The sequence below is a fragment of the Sorex araneus genome, chromosome X (genome assembly GCF_027595985.1).
Source record: "Sorex araneus isolate mSorAra2 chromosome X, mSorAra2.pri, whole genome shotgun sequence".
Taxonomy (NCBI): domain Eukaryota; kingdom Metazoa; phylum Chordata; class Mammalia; order Eulipotyphla; family Soricidae; genus Sorex; species Sorex araneus.
In genome coordinates, this window is record NC_073313.1 from 265527909 (window position 1) to 265549222 (window position 21314).

A 21314-nucleotide genomic window follows, 5' to 3' on the forward strand; every position below is an offset into this window, starting at 1 on the left:
ATCACCCCCAGCTGTGCTGAGGGTCCCTCCTGGTCATGTTTGGGGGTGCCAGGGATAGAATTAGGGACAGAACCTCGGCCCCTGTGATATCTCTCTGCTTCAGAATCCTTTATTTATTTATTTTGCTTTTTTGGGTCCTACCCGGCGATGCACAGGGGTTACTCTTGGCTCTGCACTCAGGAATTAATTACTCCTGGCAGTGTTGGGGGACCATGTGGGATGCTGGGAATCGAACCCGGGTCGGTCGCATGCAAGCAAGGCAAATGCCCTACCCGCTGTGCTATAGCTCCAGTCCCTGGTTCAGAATCCTTTAAAAAAAAAAACAAAACATCAAGGGCTGGAGTGATAGCACAGTGGATAAGGTGTTTGCCTTGCACGCGGCCGACCCGGGTTCGATTCCCAGCATCCCATATGGTCCCCTGAGCACCGCCAGGGGTAATTCCTGAGTGCAGAGCCAGGAGTGACCCCTGTGCATCGCCGGGTGTGACCCAAAAAGAAAAAAAAGTCAGTCTTTATTCCCATTCCTGGCTGGCACCAACCCCACCTACACCCCCTCAGAGCACAGAGCTGCAGGGTGAATGCTGGGAACAGCGGAGTCTTGTGACTACTTCCAAAAAACATCTAAGGGGCTGGAGTGATAGTACAGCGGGTAGGGCGTTTGCCTTGCACGCGGCCGACCCGGGTTTGATTCCCAGCATCCCATAGGGTCCCCTGAGCACCGCCAGGAGTAATTCCTGAGTGCAGAGCCAGGAGTAACCCCTGTGCATTACCAGGTGTGACCCAAAAAGAAAAAAAAAATCTAAATATTTCCCCTCATCACCCCCAAATGAGTGCTGGGACCCTAAATGTAAGAACCCAGTGGCCCAGGGGGCGGCTGGGTGTGAGTCCAGCTCGGTGGAAGTGACCATTCTCTGCCCCAGAGCCCCTGTGATGAAAGCAGAGATAAACAGCAAAAGTGGCTTCCCCACCTGACCAACCGGACTCCTGTAGCCGACTCCGGAACCACAGCTGGACCAGGACGGACAGACACGAGGACAGGGTTCGGAGGGAAATCAGACCGTTGGTGAGCCCCGGCACAGAGGTGGGAAGCAGACCCGGACTCAGCCGGACAGGCTCCACGGCCACTCCTGGTCGCCACAAAACGGCCGGCATCCAAACAGCTCCCGACCACACGGGTCCATTCAATAGAGAGGAGCTTGGCCGGGGACTGGACCCGGGCTGGGAGACGCAGCAACGAACAAACGAAACTTGTTCAGGAAGGAAGTTGTCTCCAAGGAATGAATTTGGTTGTTGGTTTTTTTGTTTCTGTTTTGTTTCTTTTGCTTTCCTGGGTCCCACCTGGCCATGCACAAGGGTTACTCCTGGCTCATCTCATGCACTCAGGGATTACTTCTGGAGGTACTTGGGGGACCATATGGGATGCTGGGAACCCTAGTCAGCGTGTGCAAGGCAAACGCCCTCCCCGCTGTGCTGTCACTCCAGCCCCTCAGTCTGTTTTTACAACAAATAAATATAGCCAGTCAACACTTTGTGTATTTCCAATACACAGTGCTATACGCCAATTACATTTCAACTGGGGAGAGAGAGGGGTGGGGGGAGAGACCATACAGCAGGTCACCTTGCATGTGGCTGACCTTGGTTTGTCCCCGGCACCCCAGAGGGCCCCCCGAGCCCCACCAGGAGTGATCCCTGAGCACAGAGCCAGGGGTAAGCCCTTGGAAACACCAGGAGTGGCCCCCAAACAATCAAAATTTAAACAAAATCATTGTTGAGAAAATGAACAATGGTTAGAAAGGAATCAATACTGGCGGTACTCAAGGGACCATATGGGATGCTGGGAATCGAACCCGGGTCAGCCGCGTGCAAGGCAAATGCCCTACCTGCTGTGCTATCGCTCCAGCGCCAAAATAGTTTTATGGATTGACATTTACTTTATAAAGACAGGAGGGAAAGAGCGGGAGATGTGTTCATGAGAGAAAAGCAGAAAGAGAAAGATGCAGGGGCTGGAGAAACGGTCTGGCAGAAGGGGCACTTATCTTTCACCCAGCAGACCTGGGTTCGACACCCAGCATCCTATATTCCCAACTCTTGCAGGAGTGACCCCTGAGCAAAGTCGAGAGTAAGCCCTGGACACAGTCGGGGTGGCCCAAAAACAAGAAAGAGAGAAGGATATGTATTTAAGGGGGAACACACATCTTGCTTGAGAGAGCAGCCAGTAAGATTGGCTGGAGTGAGAGCACAGCGGTTGGGCGTTCGCTTTTCACGCGGCCGACCCGAATTCGATTCCTCCACCCCTCTTGGAGAGCCGGGCAAGCTACTGAGAGTATCGAGCCCGCACGGCAGAGCCTGGCAAGCTCCCCGTGCGTATTGGTTATGCCAAAAACAGTAACAATAAGACTCTCAATGAGAGACGTTACTGGTGCCCGCTCGAACAAATCGATGAGCAACGGGATGACAGTGACAGTGATAAATTAAAAATAATTGTAATTCTTTGAGGCGCCTGGAGAGATCTGCAGTGGCTGAGGCACCTCCCTGGCATACAACCAAACCCGGTTTGATCCTGGGCACTGCACGGTTCCCTGAACACCACTGGGTGTGACCCTGGGGCCCCCCAAGTGCTGCCACAGGAGCCTGGTGCTTCCCCTGCTGCAGGGACCACCAGCCGCTGACACCGTGGACCTGAGAGGCTGAGAGTGGCCAGGACCAGCCTCGGGTACTGAGTAGCCACCCCACCCCCCGAAGAATTTTTTTTTTTCCTTCTTGGTCACACCTGGCGATGCTCAGGGTTTACTCCTGGTTCTGCATGCAGGAATCACTCCTGGCAGTGCTGGGGGGGGGGGGGGACCCGACAGGATGCCGGGGATTGAATCCAGGTCGGCCACCTGCAAGGCAAATGAATGCTTCTCTTGCTGTACCTTGCTCCGGCCCTTTCCCAAATCATTAAAAGCCGAACCGGAGCCAGGCCGAGCTCAGCAGTAGGGCGGCCCTTCCTCGGGTGCAAGGGTTCACTCCTCGCAATGCAAAGGGAAAAATTAAACTTGAAAGGTATGAAAGTCCAACCATCAACTTTGCTGATCGAAAGATGTGCAGATCGATATAAAATACAGCGCACATCTGCGTGGCAGGTAAACCTTTAAACCGTCATTAGGTGGAACACATCTTGGACCTAAGCCATGAAATAGAAGCTGTATGGCCAAGGCCGGAGAGAAAGCTCAAAGGGCGGGGCGGGGCGCAGGCTCTGCCTGTGGGAGCCCCAGGCTGGACCCTGGGCACCACCGGGAGGGAGTGGCTACCCCCAAGGAAAGACAAAGGGCCAGAGCCATAATACCGCAGGGACGGCGCCCAGAACCCCGCCCAAGCTACCAGCTCGCCGCTGTCGCAGCCCTTCCTGACTATCCATTTCTCACCACAGGCCCTTTGCACGTACTCCTCCGGCCCCCCAGAATTTCTCCAGAGCCAAGAGTAACCCTGAGTATTGCCGGGTTGCACCTCCCCCACTTCCCGACAAACCCAACACAAAATAAATCCCATTTTTGGGGGGTTTGTTTTTGTCTGGGGGCCACACCCAGCGGTGCTTATGAGTTCCCTCCCGGCAGGGCGTATGGGGCTACAGAGGGGCTCGCAAGGCCAGCGCCCTCCCCCCGCCACCTGTCCCTCCTGCCCCTGAGACTCAGCATCAAGCGAACACCTCGAGGAGAGGAGGGTATCGTTTGCTTCCCGTTGCTGTCCGAAAGGCCATGACGTCTTCAGGTCATCCTCATGCTGAAAAGGGCACGGGACACATGATATATATTCATCACAGGAGAGTCCAAGTAGGAGTCCCGTCTAATGAAAATATGGCCCCGGCAGGAAAAAGAAAGGAGCAACATAGAGGGGAAATGCCGCCCCCAGATTAAATAAAACGCAGAGATTAAACCAGTGTGAGAAAGTTCTAAGAAAACAGCCAGGGAAATGGACAAAGGACGGGAACGTTCAGAGAAGCTGGGGGTGGGGGTTGCCTCAGGGATCAGGTGGAGGGAAAGAAAAAACCCAGGACCCGGCAGGGTAAAGAAATGCAGATGAACCCGAGGGCCCAGCGGGCACCCGGACAGCGCCCTGCGGGGGGCTTCGCGCTCTCGGACCCCTGCCCTGAGCACGGCTTCTCCTGAGCCCGTAACCAGCTGCTGACCCCGGCTGTGGGCACGGGGCTGCTCGCAGCACCCAAGGGTGCTTGAAGAATATTTCCGGATCTCGTGCTCGAGGAATATTCCCAGACTAGTATGAATTCTGTCATCCCGTTGCTCATCGATTTGTTCGAGTGGGCACCAGTAACGTCTCTCATCGAGAGACTTATTGTGACTGTTTTTGGCATATCCAATACGCACGGGCAGCTTGCCAGTCTCTGCCGTGCGGGCTCGGTACTCTCGGTAGCTTGCTGGGCTCTCCGAGAGGGGAATCGAACTTGGGTAGGCCGCGTGAAAGGCGAACGCCCAACCGCTGTGCTACCGCTCCAGCCCAGACTGGTATAATCTACGTGAAAACACGTGCTGGTGAAATACTAAGTGAAAAACCAGGACTCGGGCAGTCAGCAGCTTGGGAGAGTATAGAGACAGGAGGGAAAGCGCGCGGGTGGGCGCGAGGAGCAGCCGGAGGGGCTCGGAGGGGCTCACTTCCTGGCCCGGGCAGGGCTGGGCGCCCAGGACCCCGCACAGGAAGCCCCTGGGGCCAGCATTTAACATGCAGATTCCAGACCCAGTCGGGGCAGGGCCCAGAAATTAGCATTTTCAAGGCTGGTGCTGGCGCGTCTTTAATCCTGGTAAACCGAGGCCGGGAGGGAGCGCGGGGGCCTCGCGGTTCCATCATTCTGCGGTCTACACTGCAATTGCCTGCGGGTTCCGGTGAGACCCGGGTCCCGCGCGCCTGGCGGGAGGGCCGTGGGGCTGAGGGCGGGCGGCTCTCTGCCCGGGCTTGCCCGGCCTGTCCTCACTCACGCCCGGCCCTCGCCTTGTCGCCCGTCCCCAGCGAGGTGGTCAGGACCCTCCCCGCCCTGGAGTCCCTGCAGAGGCTGTTCGACCAGCAGCTGTCCCCGGGCCTCCGGCCTCGGCCCCAGGTAAGGACAGGCTGGGGGATGGGGGCATGAGAGAGGGGATCCAGCGGGGGCGTGGGGGGGGGGACTCGAGTGGGTCACTTTACACTCCTGCTGGGCCCAGAGCACCTGGGTTGGTCGCAGCCCCAGGACATGACAGACACCATCCCCCTCCCCCACCCCCCCACCTTCCAGGCAGGTGTGAAGATTCTAGTAAACGTCTCAGCAAAACAACACTGCACAGCTCACAGACGAGGATAGAGCTGGCCTGGCCAGCCCCTGGCCGCCTGCAGGAGCTGCAGGGGAGGAAACTAGGGGGTGGGTGGGGGCGGTGCTTAGGGGGTAGGGGGTAGGGGGCAAGGAGTAGGGGGTAGGGGGCAGGGGGCAAGGAGTAGGGGGCAGGGGGCAGGGGGCAGGGGGTAGGGGTGCAAGGAGTAGGGGGTAGGGGGTGGTGTTTCCATTCTTGGTCTGGCCTCTCACCTGAGAGAAAAGTGAAGGAGGGGCCAGCCAGAGAGATAGGACAGTGGGGACGGCATTTGCCTTCCCAGCACAGGGCTGACCTGGGTTCGATCCCCGGCACCCCCTAGAGTCCCCCGAGCACTGCCAGGAGCAGATGAGTAAACCTCTGAGCATCACTGGGTGTGACCCGGAAAAGAAAGGTGGAAGTGTTCCCTGCAGCGCAGGGCGGGGGGGGGGGGGGGGGGGGCCTTGCAGGGGTAGCAAAAAGCGGGGATTAACCTGCCTCAGGAATCAATCTGTGTGGGGGGGGTGGGGGGGATTCCTCCCAGCTGGTGCTCTGGGGGCCCGGGGGTCCTGCCAGCTACCGCTGAGGCCTGAGGATGCAGTGCTGCCTGGCCCACAGTGCTCAGGGGTCTGAACCCCGTGCCAAGCAGGGGCCCTAACCACTGCCCTATTTCCCCTCCCAAGGATTCATATTTTAAATCGACAATAATCATGGCAAAAAAAACATTAAAAAAAACTTTATCGATTGAGGCACCGTGGTTTACGATATCGGTAGTGATGGTTTCCTGTGTACGGAATTCCGCTGCCACCCCCATCACCAGTGTGTCTGTCTCCCTTCTCCAAGGTTCCCACCAAACTCAGCGGTATGGATCAGTTCACGTGTTATGTCGCCTTTGGCCCTTGGTTGCCTCCTTGCTGTGTGTCTTTAGGTCTCACATATGAGCGATCATTCTGCATCTGTCACTTTCTTTCTTTCTTTCTTTTTTTTTTTTTTTTTTTGCTTTTTGGGTCACACCCGGCAATGCACAGGGGTTGCTCCTGGGTCTGCACTCAGGAATTACCCCTGGCGGTGCTCAGGGGACCATATGGGATGCTGGGAATCGAACCCGGGGGGTCGGCCGCGTGCTAGGCAAACGCCCTACCCGCTGTGCTATTGCTCCAGCCCCCACTTTCTTTCTGAATGATGTCACTCAGCACAATCTCCTCGAGTCCCATTCGTATTACAGCAAAGTATATGATTCTATCCTTTTTTAGAGCTGCATAGTATTCCATTGTGTATATAGACCACTTTTTTTTTTCTTTTTGGGTCACACCCAGCGATGCTCAGGGGTTACTCCTGGCTCTGCACTCAGGAATTACTCCTGGCGGTGCTTGGGGGACCATATGGGATGCCGGGGATCGAACCCAGGTCGGCCGCGTGCAAGGCAAACGCCCTACCCGCTGTGCTATCGCTCCGGCCCCTAGACCACGTTTCTTTTTTCAGGGGGGGGGGCTTTTTTTGCGGGGGGTCATTCCCAGCGATGCTCAGGGGTTACTCCTGGCTCTGAACTCAGGAATCACTCCTGGTGGTGCTCGGAGGGCCATATAGGATGCTGAGGGTTGAACCTGAGTTGGCCACATGCAAGGCAAACATCCTCCCCACTGTACTATCGCTCCAGCCCTGAGATCACATTTTTTTCGATCCACTCACTTATAGTTGGATATTTGGACATTTGGTTTGTTTCCATGATTGGCTGTTGTGCCAAGTGCTGTGATGAACATAGGTGTATATATGTCATTTTGAATGAATGTTTAGTGGCCAACAGTTGGTGTCGCTGTGTCGTCCTGTGGGTTCTGTTTCTACTGTGGGGGGAGTCTCCATGTTGCTTTCCCTAGAGGCTGAAGTGACAACGTTCCCCCATCCGTGGATGAAGGGCTTGTCTCTCACGACGTCCCCAGCTCGGATTGTTCCCAGACTTTCTGATCTGTGCGGTTCTCTCAGGTGTATGTAACTCATTGTTGTTTTGACTTGCATTTTCATGAGTGACAGGGAGCACTTTTCCACCTGCCTCTTCGCCACTCTTTGAATTCTTCTGGAAAGTGTTCATATCTTCTCCCCATTATTTTAGCTTTGTTTTTGGGTCACACCCAGCGAGGCTCAGGGCTTCCTCCTGGCTCTGCACTCAGGAATTACTCCTGCTGGTGCCCAGGGGACCATATGGGATGCTGGGGATTGAACCCGGGTTGGCCGAGTGCCAGGCAAACGCCCTCCCCGCTGTGCTATAGCTCTGGCCCTTATTTTGGAATTTTTGTTTTTGATTTTTGTGAGTGCTTTATAGATCTTGGATATTTACCCTTTGTCCGATGTCACTGTCATCTTGTTCATGGATTAGCTTGAGCGGGCACCAGTAATGTCTCCATTGTGAGACTTGTTACTGTGTTTGCCATATCAAATACTCCACGGGTAGCTTGCCAGGCTCTGCCATGTGGGCAAGATACTCTCAGTAACTTGTCGGGTTCTCGGAGAGGGGCGGAGGAATCGAACCCAGGTCAGTGTATTGTGTGCAAATATTATCTTTTGATTGGCGCTTGAGTTTAACAATCTTGATTTTTCCAAATGAGGCAGGATATACAAAAGAGTGTTTGGGGGCTGGGGATGAGGTTCTGGGGCCCAGCCCTTCCACGCCTGAGGCTCTGGGTTCGATTCCCTCCTTAGGAACATCCACCCTCTGAGGGAGGAACAGGGGCCCCTGCACGGGCAAGCAGGGGGTCAGGGGCTCTGGGGAGGGGCTTCCTGAGTCCCCACAGCGCTGTGGGCCTGGGAGTAGTTGGGGGCTCTTGAAAGGTCATTTGGCCTCTGTGTGAAAGGCGGGGGGGGGCGCACACCGCCTGCAGCCTCGCCCCGCCTCAGACCCAGTCATTTTCTCCATGGGAGTGGACAGTTGTGTGGGGCTCAACCGGAGGGGGAGGGGCGGTGGGAGAGGGTGGAGCGAGGGGGTGGACCGTGTCCATTGCAGGACGGGGTCTCCCAGTCTGTCCAGCCGACTCTGGGGTGGAGCCAGTGGGATCAGGGACCAGGAGGCTGTCAGGGACCAGTGAGGGGTCAGGGACCAGTGAGGGGTCAGGAGCTTAGCGGGACCCGCAGCCCCGCTGGGGTGCGGCGGCTGTTTCAGAGGGAGCACGCACGGAGGCCCGAGTGACCAGGGGTCCACTGACAGCTGGACTGGGTCTCGGCGACCCTCAAGAGGTGTTGCTTAGGGTAGCTGACGGGCGAGAGGGTGCGCCTGGCTGGAGGGGACCCCCACCCAGCCTCAGGGGCAGCTCTGGTCTGGTCCCCCTCTCTCGGGGGGGCTGGGGGAGAGACCCCAGCCCTGGGCCCGGCACTGGAGTGGACGAGCCGGAGGTGCCGTGAAGCAGAGGGACCGGCCAGGGACCGAGGGCTGGCAGGTGGGGGCCACGGCCGCTTAGGTGGGTGGCGCCCGGGCCTGGTGTCCTGCGCCCGCCCGTACTGGGGGCTAAGAGAGCAGAGGTAGTGCCCCGGGCACCCACCAGCAGTGACCACAAGTGACCCCTGCGGCTCTGCCCCTCCTTCCCCAGGCGTCCGGGGAAGCCAGTGCGGCCACCATGGTGGCCAGGCTCAGCCAGCTGACCAGCCTGCTGTCCTCCATTGAAGACAAGGTACGGGGCGTGCAGGGGTGTGCAGGGGCATGCAGGGGCGGGGGTGGGGGGCGCTGGCCGCCCGCCGGGCCCGCGCTCAGGGGCTGTGCCGCCCTCCGCCCGCAGTTCAAGGCCCTGCTGCATGAGAGCCCCGAGGGACCCCACCGGCACTCGCTCATCCCCCCGGTCACCTTCGAGGTAAGGCCCCCGGGAGGGGCGGGCACGGGACAGCCTGGGCGGCCCCCGAGGGTGGTGACGTTGCCAGCCTGGCCCCTCGCACCTGGGGGCACCTGCCAGGACCCCCGATCCGTGGGAAGGGCTCTCAAGAAGTGATTGCTGGACACGGGGTCTGACTTAGTTTTCCTCCTTCCTCACCCCCCAATTCTGAGGGTGGCAGTGCAGGGACAAGGTGCTCCCCACGTCCCCGGCCGCTTTGTTCCACTCCGTCCTGTCGGGGGTCGGGGGTTGGGGGTCGGGGGTGCCTGGCCGTGAGCAGCCTTTGCGTCTTTTGTGTGTTTCCTGTTGCTGATTCTGCAGTCAGAGCCTTGAGCCTGGAGGCTCGAGCAGCCCCGACCCGGGTGCACAGACCAAAGGACCGGGGCGGGCGTGAGAGTCTGTCCTCTGCTTTGGGGGGCCACGCCCGGCAGTGCTCCTGGCTCTGCACCCAGGAATCACCCTGGTGGTGCTCAGGGGACATAGGGGGTGCTGGGGATCGAGCCCGGGTCGGCTGCACGCAAGGCAGTGCCCTCCCCGCCGTGCTGTCGCTCCAGCCCTGTCTCTGTCCTCGGACCAGGTGGGCGGCCGGCTTCTCCCTGTGGCTGTCAGTGTCCAGTGATGGCAGCAATCCTTAGCCCTGAGCTGGAACCAGTCACCAAATCCTTCCTGGGAGTCTGCCGGGAGGAGGAGGTCAATCCCTGCTCACTGGGTGGCCCCGCACCCCTGCCTGCTCTGCGGGGTCTCTGGGGCCACTCCCAGGCCCCTGGCTCAGGAGGGAAACAGAGGCCCAGAGACGCACCGTGAGCCTTGAGGCTTGAGCAGCCCGACACGTGTGCACAGACCAAAGGACCAGGGCGGGCGTGAGAGTCTGATGGAGGAGGCAAGGCTGACAGCACCCCTCTCCTCCCCCTCCCTTTCCCCACATTCTTCCCTTTCCTCCTGTGTCCCTCCCAGGTGAAGTCGGAGTCCCTAGGGATCCCCCAGAAACTGCATCTCAAGGTCGATGTGGAGTCGGGGAAGCTGATCATCAAGAAGTCCAAGGATGGCTCCGAGGACAAGTTCTACGGCCACAAGAAAAGTCAGTGCTTGGCTGGCGGTGTGGCGGGGCGGGGCGGGGTCTGGCCGGGGCGTGGCCGAGTGAGGCTCTGGGGTGGCGGCCCCCCTCAGCAGAGTGGCCTTGATGACCCCTCTTAAGCTCGCAGGTTTGCTGTGAGGTTAGTGGGACCTGCGGCCCCTTTAAGGTCAGGGTGTCACGTGCATGGGAAGGGAGTGTCAGGGGACACTCCGGAGCTCCAGGCTGGGCAGGGGGCAGGTGGAGGGGCCAGTCCCAGCTCTGATGCCCCCTGATGCCCCGTCGCACCAAGCCCAGGGGAAGTGAGAGACCCTAGGCAGGGCTGGGGTGAGAGGGAGCCTGGCAGGGAGAGACCCGGGCCCAGGTGTCCCCAAGATTGGGCTCGGCCCAGTTGCGAGAGCTGAAATAGATTCCAGGGTCTGGGGCTCTTGCAGAGGAGAGGCGGAGCAGAGACACCCCAACTCTAAGGCGCACACACGGGGCGGGGGAGGTCACAGCCTGGGTCCTAAGGCGCGTCCTAAGGGCTTCAGAGCCAAAGACCACCCCAGACTCCGCAGGGGTCCCCGGCACCAGCACAAAAGCAGGACAGCCCCAGGCCTGACCTTAGTAGAAAGAGCGGGCTGTGGGCTGGCACGGCCCAGGGGGTGAGGGGGGGGGAGGCTGCGTGTGTGTGTGTGTGTGCGCGCGCACTCGCCAGCAGGGAGCCCGTGGGGGAGCCGCTGAAGCAAACCCCAGAAACCGGGAGTTATAAGGTCCATGACCTGAGGATTGGGGGTACTCGGGGTCGCCCAAGGGGGAGGTGGAGTCAGGCCTTTTGAACCATCAAAACCCCTGTTTGCGAAGTTTAACAGAACTGTTGAGTTTTGGTAGAAGTGAGTGGTTTTTGCTTCTCTGGGGTGCTGAGCCAGGGACCCCCAGTCTGAGATGTGAACTTTTTTTTTTTTCTTTTTGGGTCACACCCAGCGATGCTCAGGGGTTACTCCTGGCTCTGCACTCAGGAATTACTCCTGGCGGTGCTTGGGGGACCATATGGGTGCCGGGGATCGAACCCGGGTCGGCCACGTGCAAGGCAAACGCCCTACCCACTGTGCTATCGCTCCAGCCCCTGAGATGTGAACATTTTAAACTTAGACACGTACCTGTGAATGGTTAAGTGAGGTCAATTTTCTATTTGATTTGGAAGGAAAAGGAGGGAGGGGGAGAGCGGAGACCAGCCCCAACACCCCCACCCCGGGCAGCGCCCCCCCCCTGCAGCTTGTCCCCGTGGCGGCCGAGGGGGTTCCTGGCGCGCGAGGATGGGAGTGACAGTCCTTCCTCTCCAGTCTTGCAGCTCATCAAGTCCCAGAAATTCCCCAACAAGCTGGTGATCCTGGTGGAGACGGAGAAGGAGAAGACGCTGAGGAAGGAGTACGTCTTTGCCGACTCCAAAGTAAGTGAGCCGGGCGGGTGACGTGTCCCCGCGTGGGGGCCCGGATTCCACCAGCACCGCTCAGAGAGTGAAATATTAACGGTAGTAACGAAGGGACACGAGGCCGCAAACTGGGGAGCAGGCTGAGCACAGCGAGGGGCCGCGGGCTTTAGAGGTGTATGGTCGGGGCTGGAGCGATAGCACAGTGGGGAGGGCGTTTGCCTTGCACGCGGCCGACCCGGGTTCGATTCCCAGCATCCCATAGGGTCCCCTGAGCACTGCCAGGAGTAATTCCTGAGTGCAGAGCCAGGAGTAACCCCTGTGCATCGCCAGGTGTGACCCAAAAAGCAAAAAAAAAAAAAAAAAATAGAGGTGTGTGGTCTGTCCGTCCGCCCGCCCGGCCCACCGCCCCCCACGTCCCACCCCGGGGGGAGGTGATGAATTCCAGGCTCATGGGGGTCCGGGCTCTCTCTCTCCCCCTTCTGCTCCCTCTCACCGCTTGAGCACAGAGAACCCCAGGTCAGTGACCACTGACCATTCTCCGGAAGCCTGGGGGACAAGGGCTCCTAGCTCAGACACAGGGACGGCGCCCCCCACCCAGGCCGCGACCCAGGACCCATGGACAAAACGCAGGGGGTGCTGGTGGGAGGGTGGGGGCGGGGGACCCAGAGCAAGCTGAGGGGGAGGAGCGTAGTGAAGCGGCCGAGTCAAAGGCAGGACCCCATCATCCCAAGGGACAGTCAGTGTGTGACCGTGGTGCCCTGGGGAGTGGGCAGGCTGAGGTCTGCAGTTTCTCAGCTGAATGCGACGGGCCTGCTATCGAGGCGGGCCTGAAACGCCAGGCTTGGGGCGGGTTCACCTGGCGAACCCGAGATTCCAGGTCTGCTCTAGCCGGCAGCCGAGAGAGCACCCACTGTGTGCCGGGACGCGGCCTCCCTCTTACTCCCTCTGCGTCCAGCGGAAACCTTCCCGAGATTTAAGCTCTTGCTCCTGGCAGGGCGGTCAGTCTCACAGTAAGCGGGGGGCTCGGGCCGCGCCGGCGCCATTGCCTCTTCCTGGAGTCTGGGCTGGCCCCGCTGAGGGACCCCGGGTGCGGCTCAGTGGCAGAGCTCGTGCTATGCACACACGAGGCCCCGGGTTTGATCCCTCGCCCTGGGGTGGACACGTGTCCTCTTGATCGTCTCCCCCCACCCCCCCTGTTTTGGGGGCCGCCCCTCGCTGTGCTCAGGAGCAACTCCTGGCTTTGTGCTCAGGGGTTGCTTCTGATGGCGCTCGGGGGACCCCAGGGTCAGCGCTGGACCCTCGGGCTGTGCGTGTAGAGCGGGCGCTGGCCCTGGGCTCTGTTCTCGGTGACGGACGCACTCTCTGTGCTGAAGTCACCCTCGTTTTTCTCAAGCCTTTCCCGCCTTGTTTTCTTCCTCTGGCCACCCCTGTCCTAATATTTAGTCCCAATTCTGTGATGTTTTGGGTTTGTTTTGGGGCCACGCCCAGGGGTACTCGGGCTTACTCCTGACTCTAGCCGTTTTACCCACTGTGCCTTTCTTGCAGCCCCCCCCCATGCCCGTTTTCTCACGTGTGACCCCCTATTTGTACGGTTTTTGCCTAGAGCCGCCCCGGAATATCCTGGGGCCCATCCTGGGCTCCCTGGGCCCTGATCAGAAAACACTGTTTCAGCCCCTGCAGGGCTTAGAGGAATTAAGAATTCTGTGGGACTGGAGCCATAGCACAGCGGGTAGGGCATTTGCCCTGCACAGAGCCGACCCGAGTTCAAACCCCGGTATCCCATATGTTCCCCCGAGCACCACCAGCAGTGATTCCTGAGTGCAGAGCCAAGAGTAACCCCTGTGCATTGCCCGGGTGTGACGCAAAAAGCAAAAAAAAAAAAAAAATCTGGATTTCCACATGTCTTTCCGACACGGCGGTGGGCTCGGGTCCGGGCCCCACAGCTCAGGGGAGCAGGTCATGGGCAGGGGCGCCACCGGCCAGGTTCTAGAGCCCACAGGAGGCTTGGGAAACTGAGCCTCTGTCGGGAGGCGGGGCTGGGAGGCGGGAGGCGGAGTTGGGGGCTGGGAGGCAGAGCCGAGAGGCGGGAGGCGTGGCCAGGGGCCGGGAGGCGGGGCCTGGGGCTGGGAGCGGAGCCGGGTGCTGGGCCCCCCCCTGACCCGCCCCTCTGCCCTCCTAGAAGCGCGAAGGCTTCTGCCAGCTCCTGCAGCAGATGAAGAACAAGCACTCGGAGCAGCCCGAGCCCGACATGATCACCATCTTCATCGGCACCTGGAACATGGGTGCGTCTCGGTGCCCGCCGGCCGCGTCCCCCCTTTCCTGTCCTCGGGAGAAACGAGCCCCGGGAGGGTCTGGGCTTGGGGCGGCGTGTGCGACTTCGGCATCGGGCAGAATCAGAGCTGCCGGGTGTCGGCTTGGGGCACCCGCCTTCCTCCGGGGACTAGCCGCTCCCCGGGCAGAGCCTGGGTTAGGGGCAGAGAGCTGGGCAGGGGGGCCCCAACCATAGCAGGAGTTAGGGGCTTGCCCTGCCTGCAGCCTGCCCAGGTTCGGTTCCTAGCATCACATCTGATTGCCCAAGAACGACCTGAGTGGGGGCTGGAGCCATAGCACAGCGGGGAGGGCGTTTGCCTTGCACGCGGCCGACCGGGGTTCAATCCTCGGCATCCCACAGGGTCCCCTGAGCACTGCCAGGAGAAATTCCTGAGTACAGAGCCAGGAGGAACCCCTGTGCATCGCCAGGTGTGACCCAAAAAGCAAAATAAAATTAAAAAGAACCACCTGAGTGAACCCTGAGCACCACTGGGTGTGGCCCCCAAAACAACAACTAAACAAACAACTAAAAGGCAAGCCATGCTAATACTATAGCATTTATCCAGACATAAAACACACTATTATGGTGATTATGTATGCTATGTATTTCTATAATGATATATATGCTAAAGAATATAATGAACTTAAATTAAACTACTTTGTATAATATTCAGTTAGAAATAAGTGATCAATGTACCCCGAAGAAACAATGAACTAAATATATGCTCCATATCTACTCTTACCCATATTTGTATACTAAATATAAGCTATTCTAGTTGCTCAGTGGAACTGTTATACAGCCCGAATTGTTCAGTGAGTGGATACAGGGTGTCCAGCTAACTATGAATTTCAAATAGATTTCCCACGGGAAGTCCTTCTAGAAGTCACCCCTTGTGTGAGACCCTGCCCCCTCCACCCAGCCCTCCCCTAACAGTAGGGCAGTCCCCCTCCGCCCAGTATCTAGGCAGGGTGGAGCTCTCCCCCGTGCCAGTCTGGGGGACCTGGCAAGGCTGCCTCCAAGTGCACCTCCTGGCCGGCCCACAGCAGAGCGTGGACCAGGGGTCCCGGGAGGGAAACCAGGGGAGGCCCCTCCCCAGCTCCCCCTGCCCAGCCCTGGTCAGCGGTGACAGACAAACTGACAGACCCCTCAGGGGTCTCTGAAGGGCAGTCTGGGGTCTTGCCACCCCACCGGGCGGGTTGGGGGCCCCCCAGACAGAGACCCCCACTCCCTGCCCAGGACATACCTGCACCAGCCAGTCATGGCAGAGCACAGAAGCTGGGGTGCTCGCTTTTTCTCCATCCTGGGGTCAGGAGTCTTCCTGTCTTGACGGGTTTCTTACCACACGACTTACGCGTTGTGTATTGTATCACTCGCTGGCTGGTACTAGGATTGTGTTGTGTTGTTGTTTGGGGGGCACTCCCAGCAGTGCTCAGGGGCTACTCCCAGCTCTGGGCTGGGGTCGGGGGTCACTCCTGGCTGCACTCGGGGCCCCTGAGGTGCCGGGGCTCAAACCTGGGCCTCCCGCCCACACGGTCTCCGGGCGGTGGGACAGCCCGTGTGGGAGCCCGGCCCCAGGGTGGACGCGAGCCGCGGGCCACAGCCGTCACTCACTGTGTTGGGTTTTGCCGTTGAAGGTAACGCGCCTCCCCCCAAGAGGATCACGTCCTGGTTTCTCTCCAAGGGGCAGGGCAAGACCCGGGACGACTCTGCCGACTACATCCCGCACGACATCTACGTGGTGGGCACGCAGGAGGACCCCCTGGGGGAGAAGGAGTGGCTGGAGACCCTCCGACACTCCCTGCGGGAGGTCACCAGCATGACCTTCAAGACGGTGAGACGTGTGCGCCTGGCAGTGGGATGTGTGTGCATGTGTGTGCGTGTGCATGCATGTGTGTGTGAGCATGCGTGTGTGTGCATTTGACCAGGCAGGATGTGTGTGTGTGTATGTCCATGACTAGCGAGATGTGTGTGTGTGTGTGTGTGTGTGTGTGTGTACGTGCATGACTAGCAGGATTGTGTGTGTGTGTGTGTGCATATGACTTGCCGGGACGTGTGCTTGTGTGTGCGTAACTGGGTGGAAATGTGTGTGTGTATCTGTGACTAGTGGGACATGTGCCTGCATGACTGGGGAGGACTGTGTGTGTGTGTGTGTGTGTGTGTGTGTGTGTGTGTGTGTACGTGAATGACCTGACGGGACTGTATGTGCGTGACTGGTGGAACTGTGCCTGTGCTTGCATGACCAGAGGGACATGTGCATATATGACCAAGCAGGAGAGTGTGTGTGTATGTGCATGAGTGACTGGCAGGAATGTGTGTGTGGCCAGGTGGTACTGTCTGTGTGCGTGTGCATGAGTGTTTGGGCGGGATGTATGTATGTGTGCGTGATTAAATGGACATGTGTGCGCATGCATTACCAGGTGGGAATGTGTGCGTGCATGTGCGACCAAGCAGTACGTGTGTCCACAGGTAGGGTGGGATGCGGGCGGGCTCAGGCAGGCTCAGCAGGGCCAGGAATTCCCGACCCCATCGGCTACAGGAGAAAGGCAGGGCGTCCTGATCTCGGTATACACGGACACTTGGACCCTGTCACACACCCTCAGACACTCACAGATACCCACAGACACCCTCAGACACCCTCAGACACCCACAGACATCCTCAGGCACCCACAGACACCCTCAGACACCCACAGGCACCCTCAGACACCCACAGGCACCCTCAGACACCCTCAGACACCCTCAGGCACCCACAGACACCCACAGGCACCCTCAGACACCCTCAGACACCCTCAGGCACCCACAGACACCCACAGGCACCCTCAGGCACCCTCAGATACCCTCAGACACCCACAAACACCCTCAGGCACACACAGACACCCTCAGGCACCCTCAGACACCCTCAGGCACCCACAGACACCCTCAGTCGCCCACAGACACCCACAGGCACCCTCAGACACCCACAGACACTCACAGGCACCCACAGACACCCTCAGACACCCTCAGACAGCCGCAGGCACCCACAGGCACCCTCAGACACCCACAGGCACCCACAGACACCCTCAGACACCCACAGACACCCTCAGACACCCTCAGGCACCCACAGACACCCTCAGGCACCCACAGGCACCCTCAGACACCCTCAGACACCCTCAGGCACCCACAGACACCCTCAGGCACCCACAGACACCCTCAGACACCCACAGACACCCACAGGCACCCACAGACACCCTCAGACACCCACAGACACCCTCAGGCACCCACAGACACCCTCAGACACCCACAGACACCCACAGACACCCACAGGCACCCACAGACACCCTCAGGCACCCACAGACACCCTCAGGCACCCACAGACACCCTCAGACACTCACAGACACCCACAGATACCCTCAGACACCCTCAGTCACCCACAGACACCCACAGGCACCCTCAGACACCCTCAGGCACCCACAGACATCCACAGGCACCCACAGACCCCCTCAGACACCCTCGGTGCTACCCATCCCCCAAAGGGCCGAGTGCCCGGTGTGGAAGTGACTGATCCTGGTGTGGCCGCAGAGGCCGTCCCTCCATCCTGCTTCTCCCCTTCAAGGTCCCCTTCTCATTGCGGGGGTGTCCCGAGGAGCCCCCACTGTGTCAGGGGACAGACAGGACCCTCGTGCCTGGGCGCAGGGCCTGGGGCTGGGTCACCTGCTCTGGGCTCACTCAGGCAGGCCCCCGCCTGAGGTCACAGCCCCGCGTGTCCCCCCACCCCTCAGATCGCCGTCCACACCCTCTGGAACATCCGTATCGTGGTGCTGGCCAAGCCTGAGCACGAGAACCGGATCAGCCACGTGTGCACGGACACCGTGAAGACCGGCATCGCCAACACCCTGGGTGAGCCGCCCCCGGCCCCCGGCACCCCGCAGAGCACCCCGGGACTTCCGCAGGTCGAACACTGAGAACCCGACGACCTGGGCACCGCGGCAGGCGGGGTCCCAGCCTCTGCCTTGGGGTCCAGCCAGCACTTTGGAGGCTCTGGTCAAAATAAAGCTGTGAATCGGCAGGCATCAGTGGGCAGCGATGCCCCAGCCAGCCCCCGGGGAGGGGTCAGCGCAGCTCCACCGCCTGCCGGACTCTCGGTCACAGGATGGTGGGGACAGGCTGTGTGGGGAGGCAGCGGTGGGGCGGGGGGGCCTCTTCCTGCCCCGTCAGTCCCCATCCCCGCCCCATCCCTGTCCCTCTCCGCCCCACATCCTTGCTTCCCCTCCCCCTTAGGAAACAAGGGGGCCGTGGGGGTGTCCTTCATGTTCAACGGGACCTCCCTGGGCTTCGTGAACAGCCACTTGACGTCGGGCAGCGAGAAGAAGCTCAGGTAACGGGGTGGGGGGCGCGTGGGTGATCTCCCTGCCACGGCCCTCAGCACGGCCCTGGGCTCAGGAAGGGCTTCGGGCTGCCAGTGGGTGGGGGGCACGGGGTGGGCAGGACCAAAGGACCGAGCAGATACCTGGCAGTTCCCGTGTCCACCCTACAGGGAAGCCCCCCCACCCCGGCATCCAGATCTAAGCCCCCCACCCGGTGCCCCAGATCTAAGCCGCCCTGGGCAGCCAGGTCTAAGCCCCCCTGGGCAGCCAGATCTTAGCCCCCCTGGGCAGCCAGATCTAAGCCCCCCTGGGCACCCCAGGTCTAAGCTCCCCTGGGCACCCAGGTCTAAGCCCCCCTGGGCACCCCAGATCTAAGCCCCCCTGGGCACCCCAGGTGGCACCCCAGGTCTAAGCCCCCCTGGCCTTCGTGGGCACAGTCTACACGCAGCCAGCTAGAACTGTGCCAGCTCCGCGCCCCCGCTGAGCCGGGGGGTGCCAGCCCTGCCCGCCTGCTCTCTCCCATTCTCGGCGTGGCCCGTGGTGGAGGGCAGGGCTGAGGGCCTGTCCCTGCACCAGGCGGAACCAGAACTACATGAACATCCTGCGCTTCCTGACGCTGGGCGACAAGAAGCTGACCCCCTTCAACATCACCCACCGCTTCACGCACCTCTTCTGGCTCGGCGACCTCAACTACCGCGTGGACCTGCCCACCTGGGTAAGGGCTGCGGGGGGGCGGCGCCCCGGGCACCCCGCTCTCACTCAGGGCACACCTGCGCCATCACCCACGCTGGGAGTCGGAGTTTGAACCGGGCCCTTGGGTTGGCACATAGAGTGCCCCCCCCACAGTCCCAGCCCGGGTGGTTTTCCTTAGCGAGCCGTGGGGTGCTCAGGAGTAGGGGGAGGGGGTCCCTGCTGACGGTGCTGCGGGGGCTCGTCCCGCAGGAGGCCGAGACCATCGTCCAGAAGATCCGGCAGCTGCAGTTCTCGGACCTGCTGGCCCACGACCAGCTGCTGCAGGAGCGGCGGGAGCAGAAGGTCTTCCTGCACTTCGGTGAGAGCCGGCCGCGGCGGGGGCCGGGCGGGGCGGGGTCGCTGGTGTGGAGGGGGGCAGAGCTCCGACAGACCCTGGGCGGGGCCTAAGGGAAGCGGGGCGGGGCCTGGGGGCCAGCCCGAGCCCCCTGGGGTTTGGGGGAGACAGAGCTCAGACAGACCCTGGGCGGGGCCTGGGGGGCCAACCTGAGCCCCCTGGGGTTGGGTGGGGGGGAGACAGAGCTCAGACAGACCCTGGGGCGGGGCCTAAGGGAAGCGGGGCGGGGCCTGGGGCCTATCGAGCCCCCTGGGGTTTGGGGGGCGGACAGAGCTCCGACAGACCCTGGGCGGGGCCTAAGGGAAACGGGGCGGGGCCTGGGGGCCAACCGAGCCCCCTGGGGTTGGGGGGAGACAGAGCTCAGACAGACCCTGGGTGGGGCCTGGGGCCTATCGAGCCCCCTGGGGTTTGGGGGGCGACAGAGCTCAGACAGACCCTGGGCGGGGCCTAAGGGAAACGGGGCGGGGCCTGGGGGCCAACCCAAGCCCCCTGGGGTTGGGGGCGAGACAGAGCTCCGACAGACCCTGGGCGGGGCCTAAGGGAAACGGGGCGGGGCCTGGGGGCCAACCGAGCCCCCTGGGATTGGGGGGGACAGAGCTCAGACAGACCCTGGGCGGGGCCTAAGGGAAGCGGGGCGGGGCCTGGGGGCCAACCGAGCCCCCTGTGCTTCCAGAGGAGGAGGAGATCACCTTCGCGCCCACCTACCGCTTCGAGCGGCTGACCCGGGACAAGTACGCCTACACGAAGCAGAAAGCCACCGGGGTGAGCCCCCTGCGCCTCCCCCCCCAGCCACCGGGGGGACCAGGGCCCGGACGCCTAGCAGGGAGGGACCCGGGCCGGCTTCCTGCAGGGGCCACGGGGGTCGGGCTGGGGTCCCGCTGTGGGCGCAGGGCCAGAGTTGGGTCCCGTGTGACTCAGCGCCGGAATCGCTCCTCAGAGGTCAGGCGCTGGGTTTCTAGAAGGTTCCCGGAGTGGAGGCAGTAAGATAAGGCGAGACAGAAGGGGCTGTAGTGCGAGTGGCCGGGGCGTCAGGCTGGGCAGCTGGGGGCGGGTGGCCGTGGCGAGCTGGCCCACGGGCTGAGGACACCCAGCCACGGCGTCTTCACCTTCACTCTTCCTGGGGGAGGCCACACCCGGAGGTGCTCGGGGGCCACTCCGAGTGGGGCTCCCCAGGGACCACCCCAGGGTACCTAGTGGGGGACCAGGGGTCAGCCCGGGTGACTGCAAACAAGGCAGACGTCTTGCCCCGGCCAGGGCTGCCCCGTGCATGTTGCTTGAGTGACTGGGTGGCCGTGCAGGTAAGTGGGAGGTGAAGAGTGAATGGTGGGGCTGGAGCAATAGCACAGCGGGGAGGGCGTTTGCCTTGCATGTGGCCGACCCGGGTTCGATTCCCAGCATCCCATGTGGTCCCCCGAGCACCACCAGGAGTAAGTCCTGAGTGCAGAGCCAGGAGTGACCCCTGTGCATCACCGGGTGTGACCCAAAAAAGCAGAAATAAATAAATAAATAAATAAATAAATAAATAGCTATAAATAGCTCGGCAGCCCGGGGGTCTGGGGCCTGGGGGGTCCTCTCAGGCCTGCAAGCGACAGTGCTCCCCTTCCCTCACGCCGAGACCTGAGCCGTGTGCCCTTGGCTTTCAGATGAAGTACAACCTGCCCTCGTGGTGTGACCGTGTCCTCTGGAAGTCTTACCCGCAGGTGCACGTGCTGTGCCAGTCCTACGGTGAGTGGGGGTGGTGCAGCCAGGGGTGCCCCGAGGGCTGCGGGGCCCAGGGTGGGGACGCTGGGGATCCGGAGCTCTGTGCAGGAAACCCAGTTTTGTCTCCTCGCTTGTCCGGGGGCCACCCCCGCAGCGGAGGCGGGGGCACTCCCGGCCGTCATGCCCGGGCACCAGCGTAAACTGGGCGAGGTGTCGGGGGAGAGGCGTGTGC

At 60.9% G+C, this 21314-nt stretch overlaps 1 protein-coding gene across 2 annotated transcripts in view; it reads left to right on the forward strand.

The window, feature by feature from the left end:
- The window catches only part of INPP5D (inositol polyphosphate-5-phosphatase D), an 86236-nt gene that overhangs the window by 52399 nt on the left and 12523 nt on the right, over positions 1 to 21314 (forward strand). For both annotated transcript variants that reach the window (XM_055123427.1, XM_055123426.1), the window contains exons 6-18: positions 5002 to 5089; positions 8885 to 8965; positions 9071 to 9142; positions 10115 to 10238; positions 11555 to 11661; positions 13823 to 13925; positions 15589 to 15785; positions 17710 to 17827; positions 18209 to 18305; positions 18871 to 19009; positions 19237 to 19345; positions 20055 to 20143; positions 21025 to 21106. In XM_055123427.1, coding sequence (XP_054979402.1) covers positions 5002 to 5089; positions 8885 to 8965; positions 9071 to 9142; positions 10115 to 10238; positions 11555 to 11661; positions 13823 to 13925; positions 15589 to 15785; positions 17710 to 17827; positions 18209 to 18305; positions 18871 to 19009; positions 19237 to 19345; positions 20055 to 20143; positions 21025 to 21106 — 1406 coding nt within the window. The remainder of the gene's footprint in view (positions 1 to 5001; positions 5090 to 8884; positions 8966 to 9070; positions 9143 to 10114; positions 10239 to 11554; positions 11662 to 13822; positions 13926 to 15588; positions 15786 to 17709; positions 17828 to 18208; positions 18306 to 18870; positions 19010 to 19236; positions 19346 to 20054; positions 20144 to 21024; positions 21107 to 21314) is intronic.